Genomic DNA, 16,262 nt, shown 5'->3' with positions numbered 1-16,262 from the left:
TTTTTGATGTTTTATTTTTATACATTCTTCAAATTCTGAAAGACGCAGAATGACTACGCTTTATTTATGACTGTTTATCGAACTTCACCGAAACCATATATTTTAAACACCTAAGTGTTAAATAAAAAAAGTTGTCGCCCAAAAATACAAATTGGATATAAAAAACTACTTTTCTCACTCCATACTAAGCCTAGATTATCGGGTAGCGATGTTTAGGCATAGATCCTAATCCTGAATGCAAAAGTGAGGCAAAAAAATAATAGAGGGGCTTTTGTTCGGGTAAATTCCCACTTACACTACGCGCGTTTAAATAAGTAAATTTACCTGGAAGTGAAATTAACTTGATGTATTAACCATCTTCGATACCCTTGGAGTAAATAAGAACTTCCTTGCCTCTTGCATTTAGTCTTCATTGTGACAATGTTTCCGATAGACATAATAGAAAACTATGCTAAGACGTAGTCTCGGAGTAAGAAAATATTATCAACCGATATTAAACACAACTGGCAGTTTGAATGATCTCTACAATAAACTGATTCCTAAATCCAAACCCAGACATAACTATTCTTATTAATAAAACAAAGCGTGTTTTAAAAATCGATGTAAACAATATTAATATGTTAACTGTAAACAAATAACAAAGACATTGTTAACACAATCAGTAGCCATCGTCTCTGGACGCGGGCCTCATGTAGCTATGCTACGTGTTGTCTTCCTGCTGTTAATAATGGAAGGAAAATTATCTTATAACGTAAAACGGACTCTTGTGACCATAACACAGACGGAAACATCCACAAAACCTAGCAATATAACTAAAGATCTCATCACAGTTATCAATTCGACAGTATCCGTGACGTTTTCCACGAAAAGTTTCAGTTCACCGATCTCAAATTCTAGTAGGACAACAAGAAAAGAAAATCGGAAGAGAAGTGGACAGACAAAATTGTATCAAAAAACTGTGAAAAACAAAAATGTACGAAAATCAATTATACCATTTACTGAAGCACCATTATCGATATTATATTTGAAGAAAAAATCTGAACCTCACGTCAAAAAATCTATAACAAAAGCGAATCAAGAGGCAACTACAGCGAAGGAGCGAAAGCAAACAATGAAAGCCAATACTAAACCAGCAAAATCAACGTATACTAAATCAAGACAGAAATCTACCTCTCCACGTCCTATCAAGCCGAGTTTTGTTTATAACTCACAAATATACGAACCTATCCATGAAGAGGATTCCGAACTGGAAACTTACAAAGATCCATATTATACTGAAGAAATTGTACCTTTACGTTTAACAAGCGATACATTTGGTAATAAAAGAATCACTTATCTAAGTTCAAAATACGGCAGTGACCCTGACAATCCTGTATTCGGCGACCAAGCATTCTTTTCATTTATTTTAAACGATTATTTTGATAGAAATATCGAAGATGAACCAAAACTAATGGAAGATGTTCGCTGGGGTAAAGATTTCGATAAAGAATTAACAGCTAAACGTGATGCGAAACGAGTGAGGCGATTAGAAAACTATTACACTCAAAGTACCACAGAAACAACGAAACCTGATACAACTGAATCAAAATATATAATGGAGGCTGAACAAATTATAAAAAGTTTAACAGCAAAACCTATTAAAAAAGTTACAGACAGTCATAGAGAATTTAAAACTATCGTGGACATGTTTGCTTCGAAATTCGGATCGTATAATAAAAGCAATGAAACATTCTTCTTAAGGAAAAGGGATAAAAGAAACGAGACGATGTTTGAGGAGAAAGATGAATTACAAGAAGCTGGAGAATTACTTTTAGCGTTAGTAGCTAATTATAATAATGAAAATAAAGTAGATGAAAACGAAAATGAAAATGTTCTGACAACCTTAAGTGAATTTGAGCAGTTTTTGAATGCACACGAAACACAGTCTGAGAGCAAAAGAGAAGATTACAAAGACCCATCGAATGCTCTAAGTCGGTTGAGACATGTCGCTAAGAACGTTGCGCTTGTAAATAATGCAGATTATATCGATACTTTAGAAAATATGCTTTATAAAAAGTGAATTACAATTTGATATTTACTTCCCGTATTTTAGGATCTGTGACAAGTATTTAAAAAAAGTTTTACGTTTATGGATCAGTTATGACTTATTTTCTAATTTTAAGATTGTTATTATACACGATTTTAGTAAGAACATGATAAAAAAAGGATTTATACGTTTTGTTTATGTAATTTAAACTACTGTGAACTTTGTTATTATACATTTTATTATTATTTCACATAAAAGATGTTTATAAAAGAATTGTATTTGATTTTTTTTGTTATCTTTGGACAAACGGGGCTTAAACCATTTAAACTAAAGAGGTTAATTTTAAATGGTTATTTTATGATAATATTTTAGGGTTTACTTAAAGAAGAAAATTTTTGTTTTTCCATACTTTAATAAAAATTTACAATATCTAAGGACTAGTATATCCCCTGATACGGTATCCAGTGGTATAGAACATAGAAAGTCGGTGTTTTAGAAACATCAGCCAACAGTTGGATAAAAACATCCAGTTCTTATTATCAATATTTATGCCAAAGTACAATTGCCTTCGAACACACATTTAACATTTATAAATAAAGTGAAATATCTTAACTTAATAAAAATATCATAACTATGGTAAAGGTTTTGACGCATATATGTTGAGTCTCGCTTTGATTCCTATGAGCTTCTATGGAGGTGAGCAGACTACTCTATTTTTAGTTGTGCAAATAAACATTTGAATTAGCTGCGAAATAAACGACAATCGCACAACAATTGTACAATTGTTTAGTCAAAGGTTTGATCCCGCTCTTATACGGTAATGTTATATTGCCAGAAAGTGTTAAGACTGAATGTGGATGGCTACAAAGGAAGAGGACCGAAGAAAGTATGGATGGATTGTGTGAAAGAGTATATGCTTAAGATAGGAGTGGATTCAGATATGACGGCTGATAGAGATGTATGGAAGAGTAGACACTGTGCCGACCCTCCGTAAGGGATAAGGGCAAGTGGATGATGATACGGTAATGTTATGTTAAAAGCGTATTCAGATGAGGAGAGCACAGAAATACAATATAGTGACTAAAACCATTATGTTTTATAAATTTTATTTGACAAATAAAAAACCTTTAACATAATTATCAAATAAGATAGGTAGAAAGTGAAACAAGAATTTTCCCTAAATGTTAGCATACATATTTCAAATTCACCCTTTTTTAATAAATCAAATAAACAATGAAAACAAATAACAAGGAATTAATCTTGCGTGAAAGATGGTGCATTATTTTTTCAATCTATCGCTTTTCCTTGTCGGAATCTGTGGAAACATTGGCAGGATACTGAGAACTTTGTCTACTATCAGTGAAGTTTTCTCTCCTAACTTATCCATATAAATGCCGATATCCCACGGGGATCTGACAGTTCTAATAGAACCTCTTCGCTCTCTTTCGCCACTCGCATCCGTATCATCGCTCAAATCTTCCTGTGAATAAACAACTTTCATCAGTTTCCCTGGAATTTTTGACGTCAATTCATCATAATAATCCTCAATTTTAGATTTACTAGATTTATCAGTAGCTTTGTCACTCACTTTGTTTTCACGTTTATTCTTAGTTTGCGGCGTTTTTGTACCTTCGTTACCTTTTATATCGGCAGGTGTTGGTTTAGTTTCCATCTTTGACGTTTTCATTTCGTAATTTTTATCCGGTTTCATTCTTGGTACTAGAGGTTTTCTTCTTGATGCGAATTCGTCGTGATTGACGTCGAATTCGTAATCATCCACATTGAAATCTTCGTCTTCGTTTTCGCCAGAATCTCTATATTTCTCCGGCCAACGGACTTGTCTTGTCTGATAATCGTCTTCGTAGTTAATTTCTACATACATCGGTATAGGTTTCTTTACTAATGGTATTTTCCCTTTCTCGACGGACCTTTTAACGTTGTTAGTTTGATCGACGGTATAATCGACATACGAACGGCTTTTCCGGTGAAGTTTTTCATGGTCGTGGAGACAGTGTTTCGTTATCGAGACTGTTTTGAAATCATCATTCTTGGCGACGATGGCTCTTTCCGTGGTCCTCGCAAGCAGCCGCGCTCTACACTCGAGGACATAGGAAATCGCGATGTAGACAAGAATTATGTTTCTCATTGCTACGTTCTGTATGTTGCTATGGCCGTGTTCCGACTAGTGGGAACCGTATTGATTCAAAGTATATTATAAACAAGAAATGTTTTAATAACTGACGTCCCAGTGACAATGTAGTCTTCATACAAATACACTCTGAGTTATAAACAATATTTTTATAACTCTATGTTGAATCACTATTGTCATGAGATGCAGCGCTACGATTAGGGTTCCGTCTTTCCTATGATCATTTTCTACTTGTACATTTTGTTGTATTTTGACTTTTTTAATCTTTTACTGGAGAAAATCAAAAACATTAACTACAATGCTAACCACAACACTAAAATGTAAAACTTTTACTGATAACGAATTCACGGAACATTGCATAAGAATTACAGAAGCTAGAGCTTATTGTGGAACCGTAAAATATAGAATAAGAAATTTGTATTAAAATTTAAGTCCACATCACAAAAGTAGTAGATAGGCGCGTATTTTACAGCGCCAATGTCATGTCATCTGCCAATTCGTGTTGTACTGAAGGAATTTGTGTATTTTTCATTTCTTTTTGACCGACTTCCCAAAAGAAAGAGGTACTCAATTCGTCTGTATGTTTTTTTTTTCAAACACTTATCAACAAGGTTACTATGTTTGATCTGATGAAACGAAAATAGTTTCGCCCCTAGCAATTTCGCATAGCAATGATATATGGATGGATGCCTTGAAAGGTGACATAATAAAGAATTGAGTGACAAATAAATCTGAATGTCCCAGCCTAGACAAAGAAATTGTATATGATGAGTTTTGCCTAGCAAGAGAAATAAAATGTGCTGACTGCATATGTTGGCGAGAACAAAAATGCGATATTGCTAGTATATTTTGACAGGCTCAGCGCCGGAATAACTCTTTCCATACGATTATAAGTGGCCTAAAGTTCAGTGTTACCCGGGAGTCATTTTAGCCGAAATTCAGCAATGTACTATTTCTAATAAAAAGAAACATACCATCATAACATGAAGGAATAATAGGAAAAATATTAATAAATAAACAAGCTATACTAAGTCATCAATATGAACAAATGTTAATGATATTCGATGATTAATATATCTGAGCACAATGTATACTTGTTTACAGTCATCTTCGTAAACAAACAACGAGATCGCAAACAAAACGTTTTATAAAATTGTAAAACCAGTTTACTGCTCCTGCCATTCTGTCGACTAACAAGATGAAAGTCACATTAAAATTGATCAGTGTCTTCTTTTATGTCAATTATTTTCCGCGAGTTCTAACAAACTACATCTACGATGAGATCGCTAATGTTGCTAGTTTCCTACCGTCTACCGGTGCAGACATACCCTACACAAGACCGAAACTCAACGGACATAAGAAATTCTTCATTACCAACGGAAACCCTAAATTTCAAAAGCTCATGAACGAACGTTCAGTCGAATCACATTTCAAATTCGTTAAAAATGGATTCACGAACCCTTTAATGTCAACAGTCAACGGTGAAGATATACGCAATCTACAAAAGTTCACAGTGCCTGCAAATCTACGAGAGGAACTAATTAAAGATGGGATCAATACGAAACATGTACTATCTCACGATATATTCTCCGAAGACAATAGAAATATCACCGCAACAAAGAAACCTACAGACATTCTAGACGAAAGTTATAGAAATGGAAAGAATTATGAAAGGAAAGATATTTACATAACATCGTATAGCGAAAGTCAGAATGTTATAAATCTAAGCCAACGTCCGAGAAACCCTCCATCTGCAAAACGATCTTCAGGATTCACACACAAAATGCAACCACAGTTAAAAATAAATAAATCCATACAAAAATCAAACACAAATGATGAGAGTTCACCGAACATAAGACGAGTTAACGACAAAGGTGGTAAACTAACAGATAAAATACAACAAAAGACTGGCAGGAAAAGAGACATTAATACTAATGAAGATGACATTTACGGTGAAAAGACCAAATATTACACAGTATTAGACAATGTGATAACTTTGAAACGTGCTCCTATAGAACAGGGTATAATGGAACATATAGCTGATGAAAATATCGATGTAACGAATAGTCCATATGCGGTCTTTTACAGAATGAGCCCAGATATAACAGACCAACAGGATGGCTATATGGTTATGAATTCTCAAGACGAACGCACAAATACTCTATATAAGGAACGGGAAGCGACTATGAATTCCGATAATCAAATAGAGAATGGCAAAAGTAATTACAGGAAGTACTCTAATAATGGTAGAATACATGGTAAAGTGAAGAATTTCTCTAATTTTAGAAACTTTAAATAGGTTCGAAGCCATTTTAATAGATTTGTTATTTCAGTCTTAAAGAACATAATAGATAAGTGGAAATAAATAATTTAATTTGAACATGTAAGTTTTATATTGATAGAAATTGTGTGAAAACAAATTGTACACTTTCTAATTGCATGTATATTGTTAACATCTACTATTAAATTTTTATCTAGCAAAGTTTTTTTTTTCACATTTACTATTTTAAGTTACATATCCGTACAAATACTTTTATACTCTTAAAAGAACATTTGCTATTCGGACCCTTGATGGTATCTCTTTAAGAATACATTGTTTTTTATGATAATAATTTTACATAAATAAATTATCTTCATTAGCGCAGATTAAGCCTTTTAATTGAAACCAGTTAAATTCGCGCACGCGCGTTTTTTTGCGACAATCAATCAGAGGCAATGCACCGTATAAATAACACAGGGTTTTTCATTATCATTGACACAGAAGAGCGTTGCTCAATCGCGAGAGTGCTATAGAATCGGGTCATTTACGAATGTCAGCTAAACAGGCAACTCACTATATAAAAGTTTGTCCAGTCGTCGATCGTCATTACCGTCAAAGTAGCCGACATGATGCGGCGCATTCCCTTACTGATAATATTCACTGTCGCCTCCTGCATGGAGATGCGGGAGACAGTCGAGAGGATGGTCATGGTCCGCACTACAGGATCTGACCTTCAACCGGCCGCAACTGGATATATCTACAAAAAACAGAACGATGGTCTCGCTAGTGTTATCAAAATGGATGAAGATGAAATATTAGAGCAACTGTCTAAGTTCTACGATCACCCGAAAGTGTTTGCGGCTCACGACAAAGAGGCCGCAGATCAAGCGGATGAAAGCAAAGAGGAGTCACGCAAGGATGCGCATGTCATACCAGTTGTGGAGAAACACGAAGAGAACGATGGTCACATTGATGGCATAGCCGATGAAGAATATCCGAAGAATTACGATAGTTACGAAAACTATAAAAATAATTTTGAGAAATACCTCCACGGTTTGAAACATTACAAAGATGGACTCTATCACGGATATGGCGGAGGTGATAGCTACGGAGCTAATGGACATCATGGGTACGGTGATAAGGGATACAAAGGGTACGGGGGAGAAGACTATTATGGCAAAGGAGGCGCCGGAGACTACCACAATAAGAATTACAAAAGCTTCTACGTATCAGAAAAAAGTGGTCACGGGAAAGATTATGACGAAGCCGATAAATACGGTAAACATTACGGAGAAGGTCACGGAGAAAAAGGGGGAGACCATGGACATAAGGAAGGGCACAGCAAAGGAGAGAAAATCGAAGGCTTTCATAAGGTCTTCGATAAGAACGAATTCAAGAAAGACAATGACTTTTACAATGGTGAAGGACACAAAGGAGATTTCAACAAGTTCGGCAAGGGACACGAGCACCATGAAACAACTGACGGAGGGCATAAAAAGGGAGAGTCCCATGATTCAGGACATGCAGAAGGAGGTTCAGAGAAGGGAGGACACTTCGAGAAGGAATCTGGCGCAGAACACGATGCCGGCCATTCAGCCGAGGAAGGAGGAAAGTCTGAGCAGCATGGAGACGAGGCTAATGGAGCTAAGGGCGGCGCAATCAAGGGCCAGACCTACGGCTACGAAGTCAAGCACTGAAATATTTACATTTATTATAGTTTTGTTGTGTTATAGTAGAGTTTTGTAAATATTTAGATATAAAGATAAGAGAAGCAACCAAATGTATTTAATTTTTTACTAATTTTTATTTTGAAAACAAAAAAACCTTAAGTAATTCTTTAATATTGTTATTTTATTTATTTTTGCACATAGGTAAATGACCACATAAATAATGAAGCTTCAGATACCTTGTTTAAAATTTTCATTGAAAAACCAAATTTTGTTCATATAATGAATATCTGAACTTATTTTGGTAGAAATAAAAATTGTAGTTGAGCAAATTTAAAAAAAATGCTAGAAGCAAAGTCTGACTATATAAAAGCCCTCTCACGAAATAACTTCCGATTAATTTAAAAAACCTATTATATACCTTCATCTTTTACTTAATTCCTCTCTCCTCTCTTCCCAATATTATCACTTCAAAAGTTTACAGTTTACATGGATGTATGGATGTTTGCTAGAAGGTTTCTCCAGAACTGTTCAACAGGTCTCGATGATGGCACAGATGTAGAACATAATCTGGTAAAACCACACAGGCGCTGTCGCGGAAAAAAGCAGTTAAGTAAAATTACGAAAATTCTGTAGGGTACTATTATTTGCTAATCAAAATTTCAAAGGGGTAGAGAATTCTGAAAAGAGAAAGAATAAGCACCCATATTTTTACTCTATGACTGAAATCCAAAGGATACCGCAACGTCTATATTCTGTTAGGTATCTATACAGCCGGATCATGTAGTACCTACCTACGCATTCCTAAAACCGTACTATTTATAGTCTATACTGATAAAGAGGAAAGATTTGTATTTTTGTATGTATTAAAACAACCCAAAAACTATTGCTACGTTATCCGTGAGTAAAATAGACTATTTTTTTTTAATTTCACGCGAGCGTAACCGCCAACAACAACTATAGACGAATATAAAAAAAAACATACAGACGAATTGAGTAGCTCCTCCTTTGGGAAGTCGGTCAAAAAAGAGATAAGACAAAATGCAATACTAAATGAATGTCGACACACCTTAATTCCCTTCAATATGTATCCTAAAAGTTGAATTTCGATGTTAAATATTCTATTTCACTATCTGGCATTTAATTTGGCAGATTCAAAGAGTTTTCGACGTGCCAGACGTGCCAACTCAAGCAATGAGATACTAAATAAAAGTTTATTTTTTAATATCATACGGTGGCAAACGAGCATACAACGAAGCGACCGTTGTTCATAGACATCCGCAATTGCAGATGTGTAGCCCACTCACTGACGGAGTACGTATAGAAAGCTGTTTCCCCTTTCTATTCGTCTCCTCCTCCGCCAAATACACTCCGCTTTCGCATCCTTTCCTTATAAGAAGAGTATGAAAGGAAATAGGATTAAAATAAGGGCTTCGAAATATACGCTCATCAGTTAGACATTCAAATTCAGATATTTAATACAAAATTGGTATGAAAGGCAAACAGATTTGAGTCGTATCGAATTCTATGTAATATGAGCAGTAGCTACTACGTATTCGTAATTATAAGACATAAATATAGATTTAATTATGAAATTAGTTACGTTGCAAAATATCGGAAAAAGCTGACAATTTTGTGGAACTTAAAACACTTGTTTACCATAGCACTAACAGCGCCCTGGGCTGGATTACTTTGGCTGTTTTTATCTGTGCGGGCGCCTAAACGCGCTCTACCCAAGAACCGTTACTACACACGTTTAACATCAACGTTGAGACGACTGCATATTACATATTTTCATATACTATCCTCCTAGGATGCAATAAGTAAACTAGTTAAACATACATAACTAAGCATCGTATAGTAAGTTTAACAATTTGAATATTAATAATGCAAACAAGAAAAAACCATTTCACGCTGATTTGGCTGCGGTCGACGCGCGCCGCGGTTTCACAATGATCATTTTTTCATTAGCAATGTCTTTGTCACCTATAACCTCGTTAATAAGCTATCTGGTACATGGCTACAAGAAAGGTAGCAAGCACACTCACGGTCCTTCCTTCGTGCTTCGAGCAAATATAAATATTGGGCAACGGGCTGAGTAAAGTATAACGAAACAGTTTGCTGAGCTGAACACATCTCAACATGAAGATGATCGCTGGTGTTGTATTCGCTCTGGCGTCCGCTACGGCGGTGCAGGTTGGCTTTGCGCCTGCAGCTACTAGCTACATCTACAGAAGCGACAACGGCGGCCCTGGGAACCTCGTCCAGCTGGGACCGCATGGCTACGAGCAGCCACAGCTCTACGCACCCTTACCTCTTCAACAACCAATCAAAGCCCTCGAGGCATACGACCTTGTGCCGGCGCCTTTACCCTACATCGCCGCTAAACCTATTGCGGTTATAGACGCAGAAGATGACGAAGGTTCCGACGAGGAATCAGCTGAGTACAACGGAGGACATGGACTCGGGTACGAGAAAGGAGCCGGCAGCGATTATGGCGAGGAACATCACGCCGTACACGGTGAGAAGGGCAGCAAAGGCTTCAACACTAAAGGTCACCACGAGAAGGGACAATCCGGCAGCTACGGCAAGGAGCACGGTGAAGGTTTCTACGAAGAAGGTGATGGTAAGAAGAAAGCCTTCCATGACGAGGCCGGCGCTCACGGCAAGCATTACGAAGCGGGAAAAGGTTACAAGGGGGGAGATCACGGACACAAGAAGCACTTCAGCAAGGGCGAGGAGGTGACCGGCTACCACAAGGTGTTCAACAAGGATGAATTCAAGAAGGACCACGACTTCTATGACGTAGCAGACAAGAGCGGACACTTCAAGAAGCACGGCTACGAAAACAAGCACCACGGATCCGAGGCGAGCGGTCACAAGAAGGGTGGACAGGGTGAGTCAGGCTACGACAAGGGTGATTTTGGAAAAGGTGGATATTATGCTAAGGGTCATGTTGACGATGATCATGAGGGTCACTCTGCTGAGGAAGGTGATGAGAGCCATTACGAGCACGGCGAGGACTATGGCAAGAAGGGCGGCAGTGCTCACGAGAAGGAATACGCGTATGGTGACCATGGAGACGATGACGACGACGACAAGGAATGAACGATTAATGTCTAACACTTGTAAATATCTGTTAACTATTTATTTCAATTAATTTTGTTATGTTTGATATACGAAAGCTGGTTTTTTACAGTGCATGAATATACGATTTACATTGAATTGTTTTACGTTTATTTATACCTAACAAATTTCTTATTAACGTTAATATTTGAAAAAAGAAATCCCTAATAAATTAATAAAATCCACCACAAACCTGCGTATGAAGTTCACATAAAAAAGAAATCGATAATTGCAGTTTAAAATTACTTAATTATCAAGTAACAATTATAAAATAAAAAACAAAATAAAACGACCTTCCGCTTTGTTGACAGTCATCAGCAAACGACCGTTACAAAGTTAATTTCAAATTACGAAACTGTCAACAAAAAGTTACAGTTCCACTGTGATTAATAAATAATTATTTTTTGGGTTCACTGTGAACTGTGAATGAACTTACAAATATCTTTATAATAATTTGGCTCACGACAATAGATTTTGGCTTGGTTGCGCCATATTCTATTAAAATTATAATGCAAATAATGCTTGCTACTCAGTAGGTTGTCAACTAATGTTACTTTAGGACATAATAGTTAACTCAATAAGCTATAACTGCCTTGAGTTTCACTTTTTCGTATTTCTTGCTTAATAACTCAATCTGTACAAATTTCTAGGTCTATAGTAATTTCTAATTATATTTGTAACGGTACATTTCATAGTAGGTTATGATCATGAAGCAAAACAATTAACACTAAACCACAATTAATCTAGCGTTATAGAAATTAACTTTACTCGCAGAGAGGTTCCCGGAATGTCCAAGACATAAAAAAAATACACCCTGTTAGTTTTAAAAATTTAAAATATCTAAGTAGCAGTAATGTATCATTAATGACAATTACTAAGTTGCTGGAAATAAAAGGCTTTTTTTATTTTTATTTATTTATTTATAGAAATTATACTTCATAATAGACGGTTCTATTTAGCCTAACATGTGTTAGGGATGACTAGGCTTTAATCAACCATACAGGAACAGTACAGATTTCACACGCATCTTTAAATTTCTGCGCCGATGAAGAAGGCGCGTCAGATAAATACAAAGAAAGGACATATGAAAAAAAAGATGGAATACATTGGTAACTATACTTTAGATAGATGAAAAGCACAAAATTAGATTTTTTATAAATGTTTATAGAGTAATGTAGTGGAACCACTTGAACCTTCAGCAAATACGATGGAAGGATGTATCGATCTGATTTTGTGTTTGCTTTTTAAAATCAAAACGAAATCAGTCCTGTGGTCTCCTCAAACCGCATAGCCTTACAATTAAATGTCAATAAATTTGTAATTGAATTACTACGATTAGCTATTTAAACATTTAATACCACCAGTTAATTTATGGTTACTTTTGAGTGGCGTTTAAAACGTTATTTACAATTGATTATTTTTTAATTTGAAAACCGGATCTGATAGATGCCAGTATTTTTCGTTGCTGGAAAAACAAAAAAATCTTTATGCCTTGACTCTTATTAGTTTTTTTAAACGAATCTGATTTCATGTATGTCAGTGCCGCAACCTACTTCCAGTTGCAAAACAACCGACAAAAAATCATCGATATGGAAAAAAAAAACTTTATTTACTTATTGGTTTTGACACTGACCTGCTACTGAGTTGAATGGACACTGGATTGTTACGATGAATCAAATCTAAATTGAACTAACAAAACGTTATGTAATAAAATGACATCTAAGATTTAAGCAGATATAATATGACTTATATACAATTCATTATTAATAATGAGTTAATAACAAATTAACGGTTTATTTTTAAAGAATGAGTGGGAATTTTTATTACCAAAACATGTTCGTTTTTGTAATAAAAATGTAGGTGTCACAGAAAGATGTAACCAATGAAAATTAGCAATAAAAATGCCCTTTCTTGTTATTAATATTGATATTATTTTGTGGTAAGCAATATATTTATAAATACAAGTAATAAATCATTTCAAAGAACATGCCGTAAAAAATCAATCAATTTACAATCTTAACATCCATATCCGATGCTGGCATGTATTTAAAAGTAAACCATTGATTTTAATGCGATTTACACTTCATGTAGTGTACGTTTATTATTCAATAGTATTTAAAAAAATGGCGAATAACAAAGTGACTTACGTTTATATATTTGGTAAGTTTTTAAAATTTCCCCATAGTTTAAACCGTTTTTGTCTAAACAGTTAATACGTTAGTTTTGCTTTTTGTGAAGACATTTTGTGGTGACGATTATGTATAGAGATAGAGGATAAGTTAACATGATATTTAGTAGAAATCATTTTTTTTTAAATGTCAGACTGATTTTATTTGTTGCAGTACTCATATTAATAATAAAAGGTGCTGCTGCGGTAAGATCCCAGAAAATCCGAACAAGTGATGACACCATACAACAAATAGAATCGTTAAAAGAAATGATCCTGGCCACAGATAATTTACGTCCAGAATCTTTAGCAGCTGAACAAGATCTCGAACTATCGTTTAGAAGTGGATTAGGAATGTTATCACCACTTCCAATAGACATGGATGACGATTTGTTGAAAAATATCGACAGTCAGAGGGCATTTGCATGTTCTCAGTTGAAATGTTCCCCTAAAGATACTTCTACACCAGTTTGTGCTTGTAATTATAAAACGGGGAATGTTGTGACCTTCAAAAATAAATGTGACACAAAAAAGCATAATTGTAGATTTAATACAGGTATGAAAAACTCAAATATCTTTTAAAAAATTAAATGGTCACAAATCGGAAACAGTCCAATGATAAACTGTAGTGTGGGTTTCCAAATGTATTGATACATATTGTTGTTTCTTTCAGATTTCCACGTAATTTTAAATGAAATTTGTCCATGGGAATTTATATCGCGGCGAGGCAGTAAGGAGCTCATTATAAATTATGAAGATGCGAAATATTACAACTGAATTATCTGTTTATCTCACAATATCATAATAACAACCACTACCGTAGTTATCACAAATTTAAGACCCATTTCCACTTCTTGACCATTTTGTTTGACTATGATGTTATCTTTGATATCCATTTTTTAAATAATTTAAACTCTGGTATTAATGAATAAACGAATTAATTTGAAGAGAATGTAACCTTTTGTTATAAAAGTGAGTAAATAAAACAGACTTAAAAAGTATAATGTGGTTTTATTTTTTGTGAACGATTATCTTTTTAAAGACCTTGTATCCATTGCGACTAAAAACATAAAAAGTTAAAACTTGTCTATGGATTTTATGTGTCATCTTCGCTGTCAATCAAATCATTATACTCTATTCTCTATGGCCCTAGTTGAATGAATCGAAGAAGTGTTTGTGTAAATGATTGTGGAACAAAGAATTTTACAACGCGAAATAGATGAGGCTCGGTGGAGGACCACTATTTAACATTACTCATGAGTACGGAAGAGACTCTGTTGAATCTCGATTTCGACAAACCAAATTCATCAATTACGCCTCCTGATGACGGCGTGGTATCATTGTCTAGCAGCGCCGAGGACATTTGTTTAGTGCCAGAGGTCGGCTTCGAGGGCAACGTGGATTCCCCAGGGTTGAACCGGGAGTCGCAGCCGCTCTTGAGCGGCCGTGGCGACTTCGAAGTATCATTTAACCATTTTCCAGGTAATTACCTTGAAAACATTATTCCAATCCGTACTGATCACAAAATGTTTCCATGTCTTACGTTAGTATTAGCACTATATCTTACATTCATTTGTTCGACTTCATTTACGCAGTTGTAAGGCTTCGATTGACATAGATAACGAAAGGAAACAACTCAATAACGTTCATAATATACGTAGATATTTTCACTAACAGTACAAATTGTTCAAACACACATTAGTTTTAATTGATTGTATTCATAAAATCATCTGTAGTTTATATTGATTTGCGTCAACTTCATACCTTTATCAATATCTTGTGTTGCTGAAAATTACCTGTCTGAATATAGCTGCAAGACGAATTTTTTCAACGTCAATTTTCAGTGAAGCGTAACAGTTGTGTGAAAACTGTTTACTGCTGTTTATAATTCATTTTAAAGATAAATGGATTTTACTTTTAGCTGTGGTAAGTTTTGTGTTACCATCTATCATGTATATTTTATCATTTAATTATTAAAAAAATTAATTCCTGAAAGAATAAACATGAAAAATAGTCACCCATATGCCAGCACTAACAATAGAATTTACTTTTTATCTTCATATTTCATTTTATGTGTAAAACTTTGATAAGTTATATGCTTAACATTCCTATAAAGCCAAAAATAAATATTCATCATAATTAAATAAATTGTTTAATATAAAAATCATTTTTTAGAGATTTTTATTACTTATGCAGACATTAAATATACAATTATTCAAGTAAGTTAGCATTTCCTTATCTTCATTAAAACTTTTTATAATTTACATATAAAATCCATTTAAAAGTTATTATTAACTTTAGTTAGGTAAAACTCTGTAATATAAACATGCATAATAAAGAAGCCAGCATTTTTATTTTCTTGGTCAGGTTAACCGCAATAAGATCAAATTATTATTTACTAAAAACATATTAAACATTTTTTTACTATTCCAATGGGGATGTTTCCTAATTTTTGGAATAGCCTTTATTTTGTAGATAAACCATGTATGAACACGAAAAAAAATAGTATAAAATATAATACTCATTATTTCAATAAAAAAACACGTAAATAAAAACAACTCTTTCATTTCCCCCCAACACGTCCCATGACGTCACTTCTTTGCATACGACCTCGCGTCACGGCCTGTCACTGTCAATTTGAAAGAACCATTGATTGATAATACTCGTAAATCTTTGTTGTCTAAAAGTTGTTTTTAGTAATGGAGATAAAAATGAAAAAAACCAAAATGAACAGAAGGTGAAACTTTTAACGTATTAATTACATTTGTTGCTTCTAGTGGAAGATTATGTTTGTGTGTAAACAGTGACTGCGTCCTACACCAGTGTTACCAGGTATAAATTAAATTGTACTATAAGCTACTCTTATG

The 16,262-nt window shown here is 34.6% G+C and overlaps 5 protein-coding genes across 6 annotated transcripts in view; 4 read left to right on the top strand and 1 right to left on the bottom strand.

Moving 5' to 3' along the window:
* Window positions 1-3,304: 3,304 nt before the first annotated feature.
* Window positions 3,305-4,275, bottom strand: LOC106104165. The gene is made up of 2 exons (XM_013284117.1): window positions 3,615-4,275; window positions 3,305-3,506 (listed from the first exon to the last, which is right to left on the bottom strand). Exons 1-2 carry the CDS (start codon window positions 4,170-4,172, stop codon window positions 3,306-3,308), a joined length of 759 nt encoding a protein of 252 aa, XP_013139571.1. The 5' UTR covers window positions 4,173-4,275; the 3' UTR covers window position 3,305.
* A 2,786-nt stretch (window positions 4,276-7,061) lies between these two features.
* On the top strand, window positions 7,062-8,132 carry LOC106104054 (glycine-rich cell wall structural protein 1.8-like). Its single transcript, XM_013283992.1, has one exon. The coding sequence runs from the start codon at window positions 7,062-7,064 to the stop codon at window positions 8,130-8,132; it is 1,071 nt and encodes a 356-aa protein (XP_013139446.1).
* Window positions 8,133-10,143: 2,011 nt separating this feature from the next.
* On the top strand, window positions 10,144-11,321 carry LOC106104146 (oleosin-B3-like). The gene has a single exon (XM_013284098.1). The coding sequence runs from the start codon at window positions 10,245-10,247 to the stop codon at window positions 11,208-11,210; it is 966 nt and encodes a 321-aa protein (XP_013139552.1). The 5' UTR covers window positions 10,144-10,244; the 3' UTR covers window positions 11,211-11,321.
* Window positions 11,322-13,180: 1,859 nt separating this feature from the next.
* LOC106104163 lies at window positions 13,181-14,316 on the top strand. The gene is made up of 3 exons (XM_013284114.1): window positions 13,181-13,388; window positions 13,571-13,951; window positions 14,069-14,316. The coding sequence occupies exons 1-3, from the start codon at window positions 13,298-13,300 to the stop codon at window positions 14,170-14,172; spliced, it is 576 nt and encodes a 191-aa protein (XP_013139568.1). The 5' UTR covers window positions 13,181-13,297; the 3' UTR covers window positions 14,173-14,316.
* A 168-nt stretch (window positions 14,317-14,484) lies between these two features.
* The window catches only part of LOC106104318 (phosphatidylinositol 4-kinase type 2-beta), a 14,241-nt gene continuing 12,463 nt past the window's right edge, over window positions 14,485-16,262 (top strand). The window contains exon 1 of one of the 2 annotated variants that reach the window (XM_013284336.1): window positions 14,485-14,877. In XM_013284336.1, coding sequence (XP_013139790.1) covers window positions 14,652-14,877 — 226 coding nt within the window. In that variant the 5' untranslated portion in view covers window positions 14,485-14,651. Of the gene's footprint in view, window positions 14,878-15,256; window positions 15,322-16,262 lie in introns of those variants that run through there. The other variant, XM_013284337.1, reaches the window with a different exon arrangement.

The sequence above is a fragment of the Papilio polytes genome, unplaced genomic scaffold, assembly GCF_000836215.1.
Source record: "Papilio polytes unplaced genomic scaffold, Ppol_1.0 DF823691.1, whole genome shotgun sequence".
NCBI lineage: Eukaryota > Metazoa > Arthropoda > Insecta > Lepidoptera > Papilionidae > Papilio > Papilio polytes.
The sequence above is the reverse complement of the archived record's forward strand: the minus strand, read 5'-3'. Positions and strand labels throughout refer to the sequence as shown.